Source organism: Patagioenas fasciata, chromosome 3 (genome assembly GCF_037038585.1).
Source record: "Patagioenas fasciata isolate bPatFas1 chromosome 3, bPatFas1.hap1, whole genome shotgun sequence".
NCBI classification, from domain to species: domain Eukaryota; kingdom Metazoa; phylum Chordata; class Aves; order Columbiformes; family Columbidae; genus Patagioenas; species Patagioenas fasciata.
Window position 1 is genome coordinate 71268648 of NC_092522.1, and position 16789 is coordinate 71285436.

General features: G+C 37.3%; 1 protein-coding gene across 3 annotated transcripts in view; it reads right to left on the minus strand.

Moving 5' to 3' along the window:
- NKAIN2 (sodium/potassium transporting ATPase interacting 2) overlaps positions 1–16789 on the minus strand; it is a 548040-nt gene that overhangs the window by 297678 nt on the left and 233573 nt on the right. For 2 of the 3 annotated variants that reach the window (XR_011738395.1, XM_065835583.2), the window contains exon 2: positions 4516–4653. The exons of the other annotated variant lie outside the window; for it this stretch is intronic. Coding sequence is in view for 1 of the 2 variants with exons in the window: in XM_065835583.2 (XP_065691655.1) it covers positions 4516–4653 (138 nt within the window). In the remaining variant the exon portion in view is untranslated. The remainder of the gene's footprint in view (positions 1–4515; positions 4654–16789) is intronic. 3 annotated transcript variants of the gene reach the window in all.

Genomic DNA, 16789 nt, shown 5'->3' on the forward strand with positions numbered 1-16789 from the left:
ACCCCTCAGTCTCCTCTTCTCCAAACTAAAGAGACCCAGCTCCCTTAGCCTTTCTTCATAAGGGAGGTGCTTTACTCCCTTAATCATCTTTGTTGCCCTACGCTGGACCCTCTCCAGCAGTTCCCTGTCCTTCTTGAACTGAGGGGCCCAGAACTGGACACAATATTCCAGATGGGGTCTCACCAGGGTGGAGTAGAGGGGAAGGAGGACCTCTCTTGATCTACTGACCACCCCCCTTGTAATACACCCCAGGATGCCATTGGCCTTCCTGGCCACAAGGGCACAGTGCTGGCTCATGGTCATCCTGTTGTCCACCAGGACCCCCAGGTCCCTTTCCCCTACACTGCTCTCTAATATGTAATTTCCCAACCTATACTGGAACCTGGGGTTGTTCCTGCCCCGATGCAGGACTCTACACTTTCCCTTGTTAAATTTCATCAGGTTATTCCCCGCCCAACTCTCCAGCCTGTCCAGGATCTTGCTGGATAGCAGCACAGCCTTCTGGCGTGTCAGCCATTCCTCCCAGCTTAGTGTCACCAGCAAACTTGCTGATAGTACACTCAATTCCCTTGTTCAAATCGTTAATGAATATATTGAATAATATTGGCCTCAGTACTGACCCCTGAGGCACTCCACTAGATACTGGCCTCCAACTGGACTCCGCACCATTGACTACCACTCTCTGGCTTCTCTCCTTAAGCCAGTTTGCAACCCACCTCACTACTCTATTGTCTAGACCACACCTCCTCAACTTAGCTGTGAGGATTCTGTGGAAGACTGTGTCAAAGGCTTTACCGAAGTCAAGGTAGACCACATCCACCACTCTGCCATCATCCATCCACCTTGTTACATTCTCATAAAAGGCTATGAGGTTGGTCAAGCATGACCTACCCTTGATAAAGCCATGCTGACTGCCCCTAATAACCCTCTTATCTTTGATATGCTTTGAGATGGCACCAAGGATAAGCTGTTCCACTACTTTCCCAGGGACAGAGGTGAGGCTGACCGGTCTATAATTACTCGGGTCCTCCTTCTTGCCCTTTTTGAAGACTGAAGTGACATTTGCTTTCCTCCAATCCTCCGGCACCTCTCCCGTTTCCCAAGACTTGGCAAAGATGATGGAGAGCGGTCTAGCAATGACTTCAGCCAGCTCCCTCAGCACCTGTGGATGCATCCCATCTGGACCCATGGATTTATGGATGTCCAGACTATTTAATAGCTCCCTAACTCAGTCCTCATCAACTAAAGCAAACTCCTCCATTGACCTGGCTTCATCCGGGGTCTCAGGGGTACAGGGCTCCCCAGGACCGCCTCCAGCAGAGCAGACAGAGACAAAGAAGGCATTCAGTAATTCTGCCTTCTCTGTATCTTCTACCACCAGGGCATCCACCCCATTCAGAGGCCTACATTGCCTCTGGTATTAGTTTTATCTGCTATGTATTTGAAAAAGTTCTTCTTGCTGTCCTTGACCTCTCTCGCCAGCTGTAATTCTAAGGAGGCCTTGGCTATCCTAGCTGCCTTCCTACATCCTCTAACAGCAGCCTTATATTCCTCCCAAGTGGCCAGCCCCTGCTTCCATGACCTGTAAACTCTCCTCTTCTGCTTGAGCAGAGTGAAGAAGTGTGCTAAGCAAATCAGCACAGCTGGAATCCCTCTACTGAAGGAATAGGAAGAAACTGAGCCCTCAGGCATATCGCTACCCCTGCGTTCCAGAACCCCTAATAAATTGCCTTACAGGCAATTGCATTCATGGATCCTATGACAGGACTGCTAAAAATCACATTTACATCTCAGTCATTACAGTAGCTAACCTTTGCTTCTACTGAAATCCTTATTTTCTGCTTCAGGATAGTGGTGTTAAACAGTCCTTTTATCATTATTGTTTTCACCAAAAAAAAAAAAGTTTACTTAATTATTACATTTTGAAAATACATTTTTGAAAAGACACTGATTCCCACCCTCAGAACAGATGTTTCACAACTTGCATCAATTGCTCATTTTTTGGTTAACGGTTTAAGTTTACAAGCAAAAATGAATGTGTTCTTGCTAATCCTCTATTAAGATTAACCCCTCTGATGATATTAAACTTCAATTTCCTGTCCTCTTTGTCTACCACAACTCCATTATCCCATGTAATCTGAGATATCTTCCAATGCCTGCAACCGACAAACACCTTTTCTCCTCACCCACTTCCAAACTTCCCTGTGACTCTTGTGAGTTCAAGGACACAGTTTCACTTGTGGTGTCCCATCTGTCTAAAGCTTATTTCCTCTTTGCCTTAAGCCAATGAATCATTTCTTTGAATCTCACTTTAAAACTTCCCTGCTCTCTTTAACCTATGATTCACAACCTCTGGAGAACATTTTTGTGATATCCTTTACGAAGCACGCACAGCAAAAAGGAAATTTATTGTATAATAGTCAAGCTATACTTGAGGTACTAATGTGACTGTGGATTAAGGGTCCTATAGAGTCCACTCAAGAAAGATTGACCCTTGCAGAATCTATTAAGTCTGAGTATTTACAACCACTCACCTGAAAACCTCATAGTTAGACCCAGACAAGGCTGTTTTCTTTCTTCTTGCCTTTGAACTCATAACTCTCTACTCCTAATGTCAGATGGCACCACTGAGTTTTGCCCAAATTGAACAAGGTGCCTATTCTGGACCCAGTAGAACTGAATAAAAGGATTCAGTTCCCTTATCTCTCCCTTCAGTGACCATAACCATTTCCCTCATCCGTACTTTAGATACTTTCCAGTAAGAGCATCAGAAGAAATGAAAAAATCACAGCACTCCTCTGTTGATCCAACTAAATGAAGGAGGAAAGTTTCCTCATTGTTTCCTCATCTAAGCATTCTGTGAGAGATGGCAGATTCAGATGTCTATTATAAAATCTGAGCAAGAGAAACAATTTGCTCTTAAATTTGCTCTATCCAATTAAATGAGAGGATGTAGGGAGGCAAACTCAGAATGCCAGATGGGCTACACAATGAGGGTGAGGGGGAGCTCTAAGAAAAGATATGTGTGAAAATTGGTAGGATGGTGTGGTACGAATCATATCGTCCAGAAACTCATGTGAATGGTACCTATTTACGAGGCTGCTATTCCTCCCCATTCACAATACATTCATTGTAGCAGGTAATTTTCAGTAGTCCTGTTGAAAAGGCCATTTAAATCTAGTTTTTTTGTTTAGCTCAGCTACGCATTTATGCTGATGTTCATTTTTATGCCGTGGAGTAGTCCTGGGATGAGTCTTTTCCTCTTTTTATTTAACTAACACCGGTTTGAATTTTAGTTTTTTGTTTTCAAGCCTTTTGTAATGGTCAAAGTGCTAGAAATGGAAGAAGAAAACTTTAGTTCACATTCACGTGACTCATAGAGTTACGACTTGAAGGAAACACTCTAAATATTTAAGGTTTGCGATATGTTTTTCAATGCTCATAGTTTCTGTTTTGAAAAATATTAAATTGTGTGCATTCATAAAGACATTATATATGCAGATACACATTTTCTGCATACAGGAAATCACAGAGATAGAAACACAGACAGAAACATTAATGTATCACTGTTACCATCATACTACTGCAATATGGATGGTAGTGCAGGGATACAAACAATACCTTTTTATCTCCTGAACAGTATATGATGAAACAGACTTTGAAGAAGTGGGTACAGATTTAGTGGAGTTATTTTTCTTTTGAGATGAAAATATGGTGGTGTATGGGCAAATCTTTTTGACTGCTGCCTGTCTCTAAAAAGTATACGAGCTTTAACTAAATTAGTAGTCAATTTCACAGAAATATTGTCACGCAAACTATTACTAACAAAAGGTGTTCTGAACTATGGCTTTCAGATTTGTTATTTTGTCTTTACAGACCTACACATGGGGAAAAAAACAAACCCAGAGTATGAAATGAGGATTGCATTAATACTGTATTGTACCCATGAGTACAGCAGTACTGAGTATGTGTATGAGGGGTAGCTGAAGAAGGAGAAGAAGTAGGTTAAAAATATAAATGTCTAAATCCTTTTATTCTGGAATCCTCAGTCTATAACCATCAAACCTACATTTCTTACTACGATTTCATATTTCATTCTCAACTTGGACTATAATCTCTAGGATGGATATACGTAAAGACAGACACTCCAGCAATGATGGCAGATAACAGTAAGAAATGACAATAAGACATGGATCTGTTAGGGAGGTCCATTGTATCTAGGAAAGGCCAGCATCCATTCTAGCTCTAAATCCCTGTAATTCTGAGGATGCTGTAATTCTTTAAACTGACTTCACTTCTTGAAAGTTTATACTGTCATGTAGTTTGTGATTATATTGACTTTCAACTTTTGCAAGTTGTTACCACTTAATTATTGCAGGTGTTTCAAAAGCATAGTAAGTAAATGTAAAATATTACAGAAGACATTTAAACCAAGTCAAGAATTCTATTTGATTTCTGAATGCCTTTTTTTTTTTACATGCACATCAATATAAGTAAATAAAATTAAATACTCACTCCTGTTATGTAACGAGGTCTATACTGGATGGTTCCAAATAAGCCAAGTATGACTATAATAATGTGTATAAAATTTGCCAGGATGGGTGCCCACTGATAACCAAGGAAGTCAAATATCTGCCTCTCAAGCACAGAAACCTATGATTAAAAAGCAAAAGGATAAATAGGTTAGAACAGATCATAAAACATATATTAGGGCCATTCTCGTTTTCATACCCAAGGGAATTGTCCTAAGTTACAAAAAAATACTTCAGTCAGCATTAAAATGAAATGAGTTTGCAATGTTTCACCTTGTTGTTTTAATGAAAGCTGCATTTCTCACTGACAATTTACTGAGTTATATTCAGTTAACTAAAATATTCATGTGGGTAATTCTACTGAGATGCTAAACTGCTCACTAGGATGGTATGTTTGCAGGAGGAAAAACACAAATGATTTTGTTACATACACCAGCAAATGCTATAACGTTCTAGGGTATTGGTGCTAAAAATAAGTGGCAGTCTTATGACATCTCAGCTACTTTGCTTCCACCCATGAACACCATCCTTCAGCCTAGTCTTGTGTCTTTACTTCCATTATTTCCCCACCTTTTATTTATTCCAGCTATCCTATTAGTGGTCTTTTACTAGTAACCAAATGCATGCAACTTTTTGACCTGGTTCTACTGGTAATGACTGTAGTTTACCTTCTCCTACTGTCACAAAAAAGAGCTAAAATATGAGCTGTTACCCAATACTCTAGATACTTAATTTTAAAAGTGCATTAACAGACAATCTTGGGCTATTGTTGACTGTTTTCAAGCAATACCATTCCAAGCAGATAGATCAGAAAATAGAAGAATTGCCTTTCTAACAGTATCCGTAAAAATGGTTGCAGAATTCAAACAACAGATGTCCCTTAACTGGTATATGGATATTATGTCACAATATAGCACTGCACCCCAACCCATAGGCAGGATGGCATATTTTGACAAAAAATATTGACATGAATATTAGAAGACAATGTAATAGTGAAGTGAATTTAGACAGCTTCTTTGACACCTTTCCAACAATTTTACTAGCTGGAATGTTGAATGGATGAGTTTTATGAAAATGTGAATAAAAATAATAATAATTAAAAAATGATAATAATAATAGTCATAATAATGCCAACATCACAGACATAGAAGTAAGAAAGAAAAAACATGTTGTTTCTTTATAAAGTTTCATTAAATGACAAGTGACTATTTACTCAGTATATATTACACTGTGGATTAACTGAATTAGGTTTATCTGTCACACACTCCATTCATTTAAAAAATAACGGCTTTTGAGATCAAGTACTAAATGAATAATTACTGTTCACCACTGTTCTTGCATGATATAGCTACGGGAGTCTTTTTCAATTTTCATGCTGCAGTCCACTGCCACACCAACACTCTTTTTGAAATTAAGTAAGAAAACTTGGCATTAAAAAGACAACCTACAGTTACACTATCATTGAAAATATAAAGAATGTTATATAGCAGTTACTAGCATATGTTGATCTTTAAGATAGAGATTGTCAAATAACCCCGGCGAAGTTTGTCAGCCACATCATTTTGAATCTGAAAGTTCATGGTTTCATGTCAACAACCACTGAATTCCTCTCTACAACAAAGATTCCTTTCACACAATGCATCCAGTTTATAGTCAGTCTTGGTATTTCGCCCATAATTTCATTTCACAGATTTATTGACAGAAAGAGATTCTGGTCCTACATCATTCAAGATCTTATTGCAGTGATTTGTGTATCTTACAACTACCCCTAGCAAAACAACATCATAGAAGAGTTCCCAGAATCCTAAGACATAATATCCTAATGGTGACAAAGTGATGAAGAAAGAAAAGGTAGGTCAAGCTGCATTAGGAACTTAATAAAATCTCAGACTGCCTATGCTTCTAAGTTTATCATTAAGAAATATTTCCTTTACTACTGACATAGTCATTTATATAAAAAAGGATCAATATGTGGTATAAAGCAGTGCTATGTAGGTCTGTGTGAAGTCAATTAGTGGTATCAACATAAGACCTGCTACACCTTGAGTGTTGTTAAACAGGTAGTAAAGGGAAAATGTTCACTCTGAGTACAGAGCTCCCATTTCCATCAGCTGAACAAAAAACCAAACGAGCAAAAAAGCAAAGCCGTAGCAAAAACAGTGTAGACTGTACGAGCTTCCTAGTATAGCCACAGTAGGGATTCAGCAAGCAAAAAAATACATGGGATGACATGAATTATTGTACCAGTAGGAAATCATACAGTTAAGTATGCTAATTATAGATTAAAATTGCAGTATGGTATTTAATTATACAAAAAAAAAAAAAAAAGTAGAAAAGCTAATATTCCTGCTGCAACTTTAAGTTAAAAGGAAAATGCACTATCATACAACAAGCACTTTTGTTTTTGTTGTTGGGTTTTTTTTGGTCTTTGTTTCTTTTTTTGGGTTTGTTTGTTTTTTGTGTTTTTTTATTTTGGTATTGTATTGTATTTTTTCTGTTTTGTTTTGTTTTGTTAAAAAATCCAGTAGTTCTGCCAAAACTTGTTTATGGGGCAGTGCTGGATAAATGGCAATACTGTGTGAATCTTCACTTCTCACACAACAAAGTACTACTTTTTTTTTGCATGACTAACAATTTCTTCAGTACCAAGCAACCACACTCTCAGATTTTGTGTCCATGTTGAAACTTCTGGTGGGGAATCTGCCAGAAAACATGGCACATGAGGCAGTGGGTAAATATCAGCTGTTTAGAACCAGGAGATGAGTCTGAACCACCTCTGTCCCTGTGTATCTACCTCATGTTTGCCGTAGGCACACTTGCTAATTAGACTTTCTTCTGTCACTCCAAGGAATCAGCTGTGTAGGGGAACTGCTGGATATGTGGAACAGCAGCATTCTGGTAGGCTGTGCAGAGCTAAAATGGTGTGGAAATGCAGCTACTGTTTCTTAGATCAGACTACCGCAGCAAGGTGCATCGCAGATTTATAAAATGAAAAACCTAAGTCAGGAATGGATTTTTATTAATACTTCCTGAAGAGATGAAGGTGGAGAGAAAATAAAAACAACCCACAAACAAAAAAAATAATATAGACTTTCTACATGCAGTTAATTAAAAAAAAAAAAAAATCTCATTGGGTCTGTGTTTCTAAAAGGGGAAAAATGAAAAGTAGGACAAAGTACTGACAAAATCTATTAAAAACACAGTATTATGTAGCTTCCTCCTCTTCCACATATGCCAGAATCATCAGTGATTTCCTTACATAGCAAGAGAAAATACAGACCTGATTTTTAAAGGTTTTGGTTTTTTTTTTCCTCTACTTCAAAACCTTACAATTTTTGGTTAAACAACTACACTTCTTTCCCCAAATCACGTCTACCAGCTTCAAATGTGTAGCAATGTTTCAAGGACATTACAGAAAGAAAGGAAAGGACTGACAAAGAAATATTAATCTTTAAATTCTAGGAATAAAGAATTATCCATTTTCTTTCTTTCTTCTTCTGGAAACAAGAGTTTAAAGTGAGAACAGGAAAGAGGAAAAATAGATGCTTTGGATGAAAAACTATACTATGGTAAGAAAACAAAAATATGTTTTAATCCAACTCCACTTTAATTATGGAGTGGACCCTAAATGTAGGGTTATGGAGATTCAGCTCCTAATGTCAGAAAATAAACCTCCGCTACATCGTTTTCTCAGGCTTCCAAATATATAAAATATCATAGACAGATTATCTTATGTAATGATTGATAAAATGATAGAAAAGTTAAGTGTAATTACAGTGAACAATTTTACTAATGCATTATTTTTTCCAGACTTCGACTAAATGTTTTAAAAGCAAATACAAGATAAAAATAGTCTGTATACTGTCAAGTTGTAATAGCTCAAACTACTTCCAGATTCTTGTCAGAGGTTGGTTTTTAACAGGTTAACAGTGTTACTGACCTTGAGGGACCTAAGAATTGAATTTCCACTGGATAAATAAAAGCATTCTGAGATGATTCTTAAAGTATATGATTGGACTAAAATTTCAGACAGGAACTACAAAGGAGAAACCAGTCAAAAGATGATTTATAACACAAACTCCGAAATGGAAAATGACAAAGTGCCTTTCCTTGTAAAGCTCCTTGAGAAGAAACTCAACCACGACTACTTCACCATGGTGCAGTATCATAACTTTGCATAGATATGAAATTAAGTGCACACACAAGTGGGTACCTACAGTCCCCAACAGCCAGGGTCCCTGGCCAGCACACACAGCACTGAGGGACCAGTTGCACTTGGGCGTAGGGCAGGGTCACACTCAACCGATGGACTGACCAGCTGAGTCTTGGTAACAGGCTCTTGATTCATTCCAAAGGAAGAAGAGAGTATTAGCTTATACCACAGTGAAGGAGAATTAATCAACGGTGGATTATATCATGACTGGTGTAGGCTTAGAATGAGCAACAGAAATTAAGCTCTAATCAGTAACTCATTAAGTCCCCTCAGCCCAATTGTGTTGCATCAGATGCCCACAGCTTCTAATCATTTGCTTGTATTTTTAAGTTAGACATATAGCTTTTTAATGACTTTCACTTCTTGGTTCCATGGCCTAGAAAGCCTAATAAATACAAGTTCTTTGGGCCTCTGGCTTATGAAAGAATTCTAATGCTAAGGCCTACCTGCACCACATACAACATCTCTAGATAACCCTTCCCCAGAATTTCCATCATCTTGAGGCAGTATGCATATATTTTGCCATTCCTTAGAGAGGTTCATTTAATTTTTCATCAAAATTTCAGATAGCATCCTGAGATAGAAGGGCCCATTACTCAAGGAATTCTCCACAGCTACCCAGCAGAAAAACAGAAATTTGAATTTGAAACTCAAATCCATCCAAAATATACCTACAAATCTGCAAGTGTGCATGTGAGTCAAGTCCTTTACTGCAAGACAGTAGGAAAAGAAAATAAGATATTTTTTTATTTTATTTTTTTATTTTTTTAAGAAGAAAAAAGACCAAACTAAAACGAAGTTCTGTGAAGAGCTGTGGACACAATGGTGTTCTCAGCACATCTAATAAAAACCATCACAAGCACAGGTAATTCAAGTTAAAATCAAGAAGGAATTAGTTTCCACTTGTCCATTGGTTCCTTAAAGAAATCACATATATAATACTAAGCCACTGTCCTTAATCCGTTTGATACTGCTGAGAGAAGGAATAGGCCTTCACCACACTTGATAAGAAGGTAATCACAGTTTTTTAAAATCCTTTGTAGGACCTCATCTCTGCATCCTATTGTGTACAAGTGGATTTCTGCTGTGACCTACTGAGGACAACAGGGCTCTCCACAGGTACAGAGTATATTCTGAGTCTCAGCTGCTGCCTTCTCTAACTGAACACAGTAATAATAAAAAACTGGTAAATATCATCTTTCTACAGTAAGTTTTTGTTACATAGTAATGAGAAGCAGAACTGTTATCTAAATAACACTTCAGTTATTATTACTCGTGACAGGAAAATAAGAAAGATTCTAGCCAAAACTGAGATGGTGAAGTTGACAGTTAGTTTAAATAAAAATGATTGACTGTACACTGAATATATCTTAAGGGTATTATATTCACAATTTAAAAACATTTAGACTCCACCATACATGCATGGAGACCCAGTGACTCAAATAATAACAAAATCAAAATCTTGTCTTCTAAGTACTTCCCTGAAAGAATCACCTCCTGTGTGAGCAGGCAGAAAAAAAGAGGAAATTGCTAGCAAAATGCTTGATTAATAAGTTTTATTCTTGCAAAATATTTTCCTCATACAAGTTACCAAACACCAATATCCATGGAAGTGACTATTGACGGAAAAAAAAAAAAAAAAGGTGGATGTCCCTGATTTTACACTCAATTATTTGGTATTTTTAATACAGGTTCCTAAAATTATTTTTAGAATTATCTCATAGGAACTCTTTTGTTAGAATTATTATTATTACAAACAAACAAAAAAAAACCCAAACAAAATATTGCACTTAAGACATGCAAAATTTTGAGACCTAAGGCAAATACTTGAATTCATGGCAACATTTTACATAGCTACAGAGAGCTGTAGACATAATTGTCTCAGATATCTATAGGGTTTTTTTACTGGACAAGACTAAATTCACATTTCCTAATAACTTAACAATAAAAAATCCAGAATTTGTGGGATATAACAGATTCCAATCCTCTTGAAACCAGAATAGTGTTTCAGTTCATTCATCTTCAGAGCAAAGTTTTGTATACAACTGCACACTTAATCCCAGTGACTAGCTTAAGTAGGTTGGAGTTTTAAGGTCATGTTACAATTTAGATCAAAAAATCTTAGCATGTTACAGCAAAATTTTTGTGTGTGTTTATGCGTGTACGTTTTAAGACTACAGAGTTTCTTGTTTCTGGCTGACCAACAGTAACAAGACCTAGATACGTATCAGAACCACATGTTTTTGCATGCCTGAAAGAACATTTGAAAAATGAATCTTATGTAAAGTGTTTTACCCATAAGGCTAAATATAATGAAGTGAGTATTTCAGCTACAAGATGAACTTCAGTAAGAATAACTTAGGGGTGCTAAGAGTTTTAACCCCTTTAAAGTATTTTATTTCCTGTTCAGGAATACTTGTAATAAAAAATAGTGCATTGTTTTAATAAAACATATTTGCACTCCACCTAAACCAAGAAGATAAGGATTGAATGTGCACAAAAGTAGTTCAGACTCAAACTGACAAATTGGGTCAAATGATGAGGTTCATTTTAACCTTAAAACCAAGATAATGTTTTAAGACAAAGTACTCAGCTGTCAGGTCCAAGTTAGGAGTCTAGTAAGCATTTAGTAATCCTGCCTTTGGATTTTTAGGAACATTCAAAATCATATGAGTTCCACTCACAAAAACAAAAAAAAACAAACCAAAACAAAACAAAACAAAAACAAACAAACAAACAAACAAAAAAAGACCAAAAAAACCCCACAAAACAAAACAAAACAAAACAAAAAAAACAACAACAAACCCAAAGCATTAGTCACAGAAGATGGAATAGTTTAATATACTTGCTTATATATATATACAGCACCTGCCCCAGGTACAGGGTGCTGCTACAAAAGCTGTGCCAATCTACTGGTGTAAGCTTCAAATAGGATCACAGACTAACAAAACCACTTAAACTTACTGGGAACCTAACGTTTACTGGAGGCAGTGCTCTGCATTGGCAGCTTCATGTGACTACCTGGTACAAAGTCAGGTAGGTCATGAGCAAGGTCTTGGGCTTGCTGCCTATTTTGCTTATGTCAGGTCTGCAGAGACAGGCCAGCTGTGACTGTGGCCAGAGGAAGGATCATGACAGACAGGTTAGTGACCACTGGTGGGAATAAATTCCAATGCTGCCAATATGCTCAACCTCATCTTCTCCCATTCTGCCACTGACAACGGGAAGATCAAGACTGATGTCTCAGGGGTTCCCTTCCACCTCTCTGCCCTACCTCTATTGCCCCCTTTCTCTCTCTCCTTCGCAGTCTTTTTCTAGCAAGAACGTTGAAGCCCTGGCTTCAATGCCTCATCTTTAAGGTGACAAAATTCAGTTTTACTGACACTACTGAGAAGCCTTGAGCCAGTTCTGAACAAAAAAAATAATTTTAAATTAAATTCTAATAATATTTTATAATTGCACAATCTGAATTTGCCTGCAGTAAAGCCTGGAGGCAAAATCAAGCATTCAGAGAGCATTCAGAAAGATTAGCCTTATCTAATACTTCCAAATTGTTTCTGTCTTATTGGAAATATTTGACAATAAAACAGGTCTCACTTTCATTCACAAAGATACAACTACTTTCTACACAGTGATTCCAATTACAGTATATTAAATTTGTAAACTCAACAAAGATTTTACAATACTGTTATGGAGTTGACAAGAGGATGTATCTAGGACATCTTAACTTGAGGCAGTGAAACTACCTTCTGTGTATATTTCTTCAGCCAAAAATAGAATGTAGCCCACTACCTGTAAAAAACTACCTCCTAACAACAACAAAAAATTAGTCTCTACTCCTCAGCAGGAAAGGCACACCTGTAAGAAACCTCATTAGGCAAATAATTTTTAAGTGGTTTTGGCAAGGATTACTCACTATTTCATCAGGATCGAACCTTGCGATAACATGACCCAAGCGTTTGGCGTCAGATGACTATATCAAGTGAAAAGAGTCAATCTGGAGTCACTATGGTGGTTTTACTTGTATTCTAACCTATAAGTGTCTACAAAGCAAGTGAGAGAACAACCCAACAACATGTCAGAACTCTAATGCACAGAGGGATTTTTGCTTCACAGTCACTTATTCCACAACTAAATCTGGATAAGCAGATGCTGACTTTGGCTGACTTTATGGAAATCTCTCCTCAAAGATGCTCTGGCTGCAATAGTCATTATTTTATATAGAATATGTGAAGCACCTACTACATTTTAATGCCTTGGTATACCCTGAAAACTGACATTTAAACTATGCAGACCACTTTATGGAAGAGAGATAATTGACATCAGTTATAGTCAGAAAAGTTTCTAGCTGCTAAACTCTGCCTATTACCTGTGTATAAAACCATTAGTCCTTAGGGAACTCCAAGTAGTGCTGAAGGCAGAAATGCATCTTCTCTACAACACGGCTACATGGAGAGTCAGACCTGTCATGTGCTCTCTGCACCAGATTCCCAGGGACAAGCAGTGTCTCAGACCTCATCATCCAGATGGCCAGTGATCCAGGTCCAGCACCTTAACATCTAACCACAGCTGGAGAACACCAATTACTGTCCACAACTCAGTTCCACAAACAGAAATTTCTATCCTAAGAGTTAAGCTTTTCTTTTTTTTTCCTAAGAAAATGGAGTATTCTCATAGGCTAGTTCAAGATTGTTGATTAAACATAAGAATCGTTGATTAGAGCCAAACAATTTGCAGCAATTTTCAATATTTCACCATTTGTATTCAATCTGCTCCGGAACATGACTACAAGAAAACAAGGCAGCATATGAAACACTCTCTGTTGTCAGAGTCATTATAAGAAAACCCAAAGTCATTGGGCAACTGGGGTAGAGGTCCCCATTTCAAGCCCTGTGAACAGCTAGAGTGAGTCAGTCAGACATTGCCTCAAAAAGATCCCATTAAACATTTCAAGGAAAACACTTTTTTTTCCTGGTTTTATGAAACACTATGTTTAAATGAGTAGGACCCTAAGTTTTCTGTTTTAAAGAAATACAAAACACATTACCTGCCACTGGAAAGCACAGCCTCTGTAATATAAGGAGCAGAGATTACAGTCTCATTCTCTTGCCTCTTCCAACATTAGAGCTATAACAAAATTAAGAGGCAAACTGGCCATTCCTTTTTTTCTAGCCCCAATGAAAAATATAAGGAATAAAAAGTTAGTCTGTAATGACAAATGTACTAATACTGTATGTTGACCTCTTTAAAGCGCAACAATTTTTGTCTGCATACAATATCTCATTCTCTCACGTACATTGTTTTGAAATAGCATCTATTTGCAGCCAAGCTTTATCAATCTACAAGGTAACAAAAAGTGAAAAACTGAATAATATAACAAAGTTCCAGCTTAAGAGATAGTGACTCACAAAGTTCTACTCCCAGTCTGCTAAGACTGAGAAGTTAAAAATTTGAGGGAAAACGAAAAGGATAGATGCCAAGTTCTGACTAAAAACTAAACATTCATGATGAATACCTGCTATATTCCATAGTGCTAATAGATGGTACCACATCCCACTGATGAGAATGGTGCCAAAATATTCCACTTCCATGCAAGTAGATTTTCCAGAAAATAAAATGTAGTTGGATCAAAATTAAAATATTCAAACAAAAGGGAGAAACAGGAAAGGAATCAGAGACACTAAAGATGGGTATAATGGGCCTTCTTATTTGCATAAATGTTTACAGCAGTTAATAATGTTTCTGTGATTTATCCCAAAATAATTTACATCAACTAATTTGAAGATAAACTCTGATTTTTACTGTGCTTTTATTTTGTGTAAAGGTTAGTGTTGAGTGTCTAGGATTAAGCCCATTTATTTATCCAAAATACATACTCAAGCATAGTAGCAGTCACTCAGTGGTTATTTTGATGATGACGACATTGTTAATTATTTTTTTTTTTTAGTTTGCTTCTGTACTTCATATGGTAAAATACTGATAAATACTAGTATAGTTATTTTTATTGGAGAAGAATTACATCAGTTTGCTGATACCAGTTGGTATCTTAATTATGTGACGAAGCCTGGAGAGGGCTGCCTAACAAACCTGCATAGCTGACATTATGGTGCTTGTGGAAGTTTTTTGCTTCATAAAAGAGCCAGTCACATACAGTAAGAAAAAAGATGCTTAATCATCACAAACTGTCATATATTTTTCTGCATTTGCCTTCAAATCTTTGTCTTCCCCATCTTCTAATTTGCTTTCTTTAATTCAGTGCCCACAGCAATTCTCCTTGGAAGCTGCAAAAGCTATAATCTAGAACTATTCCTCCAGCACAGCCCTACCCCTGCCAACAGCTGCCATCATTCAAGTGACACTTGCTGGCATGATAGCACAGAGTTGCAGCAATATCTTTTCAGTTTTCCATACCTCCTATTACCAGCTGTTCCAAGAGGGTGATCACCTTGCTGGTTTGATGAGGTCTAGAAAACTCAGCAATAATTATTGTGCTGGCAGCGCTGAAGGCAGCCAGCATCATTAAGGCAGGATTTGGAATGCAGTCCAACCAACATAGCAGAATCTACTAATTTGTTGCACTGAGCATTTTGTTGTAAGAAATAATCATGAAGCTTGTGATAGACTATGAAAGGCAAATTAAATTGCCTGAGCCAGATTCTTCTACAGTGCCTAGCACAAAAAACAAAAAAAAAAAAAAAGAGATGACAACTTTAGCTTAGCTGCTTTTTTTTTTCCTAGTCATTTTAAATCCTACGTCTTGTTAGCAAATGACCTCCTCAAATTATACAAAAAACAATCAACTATGCAATCATGATGTGTCAAAAAAGAGGTGTTTATAATTGTTTCTGACCAATTTAGTATGGATTAGATTAGGAGAAGAAGGCTAAGAGTATTCAATTTCATTTTATAACATATGCTATATTATTCAAGATAGTAAAAAAATCAAACAGTGAAGCTTTTTCATATAATCATATGAATCAGTGTTTTAAGTGATGCATGTCTACTAACTGTCTAACCCTTGCTAGACAGTAGCTTTTAATACAATTATTTGAGGGTAACTACAACGTATTTTTCAAAGCAGACTCCTATTATTAATGAAACAATAGGAAAAAATAACATTTACAAAACGCCAAATGTCTGCACATTTCTTAGTGGTATAGGTGACCTCTCTAGAGGGAGTATTTTTAACTTGAGAAAATATAACATGATAATATCATGTGTGCTGCTTCTCTGCTAAAGCAATATACCTGTATGCAATGAACGCTGCACCAGCTGGTTCCTGCTTTGTGTTGCATGGCACTGTTTTGTCTGGGGTAATGGTTAGCCCTGTGGCTTATCTCTAGCCTGATGACACACTGATTAGAACTCCAGTTACAATGAAGATCCAGACAACAGACCTCACTGGGAAATAACCAGAGCAGAGCTGACTTCTTTCACTCCTGCTGTTCTGCTACTGCAGCCAACGAAAAAAAGGATCAATTCCCATTCAAAATGCCCTGTTATTGACAGGTTAGCTCTACATTGGAGAGAAGAAGGAATACATAAAGTTTGTGCACATCTAGGAAAATATGAAGAAAAAACAGGAGTAATCAAATTTTCCCTTAATTTATCTCACTATACAAAGAAAACTATGGCAAAAATTAAAACTCCAGGGTACAGACAGTTTATCGTTGGCAACTAACCAAAGTCCCAGCAGATTTATGCAAAGAGCTACCAATGGCTGCCAGTGTCTATGACATTTTTGAAGTGATGTTCATGTTCTTGCTTTGTGAGAAGCTCAAGTAGCTTCCTGCAGAGCTGTCCATTTCTAGGCGAAACTGCTGTCCCTGCTGTGGTGAATGCTGCTGAATTGTGACCAAGTCTCTTCCTTCATCCCCTGTCTAGAAGCAGGCTTCACCACATACATGGATGTAAAACCATTACAGCTTCCACATCTAATGCCACTACATTCCTAGGAAAGAAGACACTGTTCTATCCCAGCCATAACTTTAATTTATAAAGCAGAGGTGAGGTCCAATCTACATAATTTAGGACCTGAACTTCT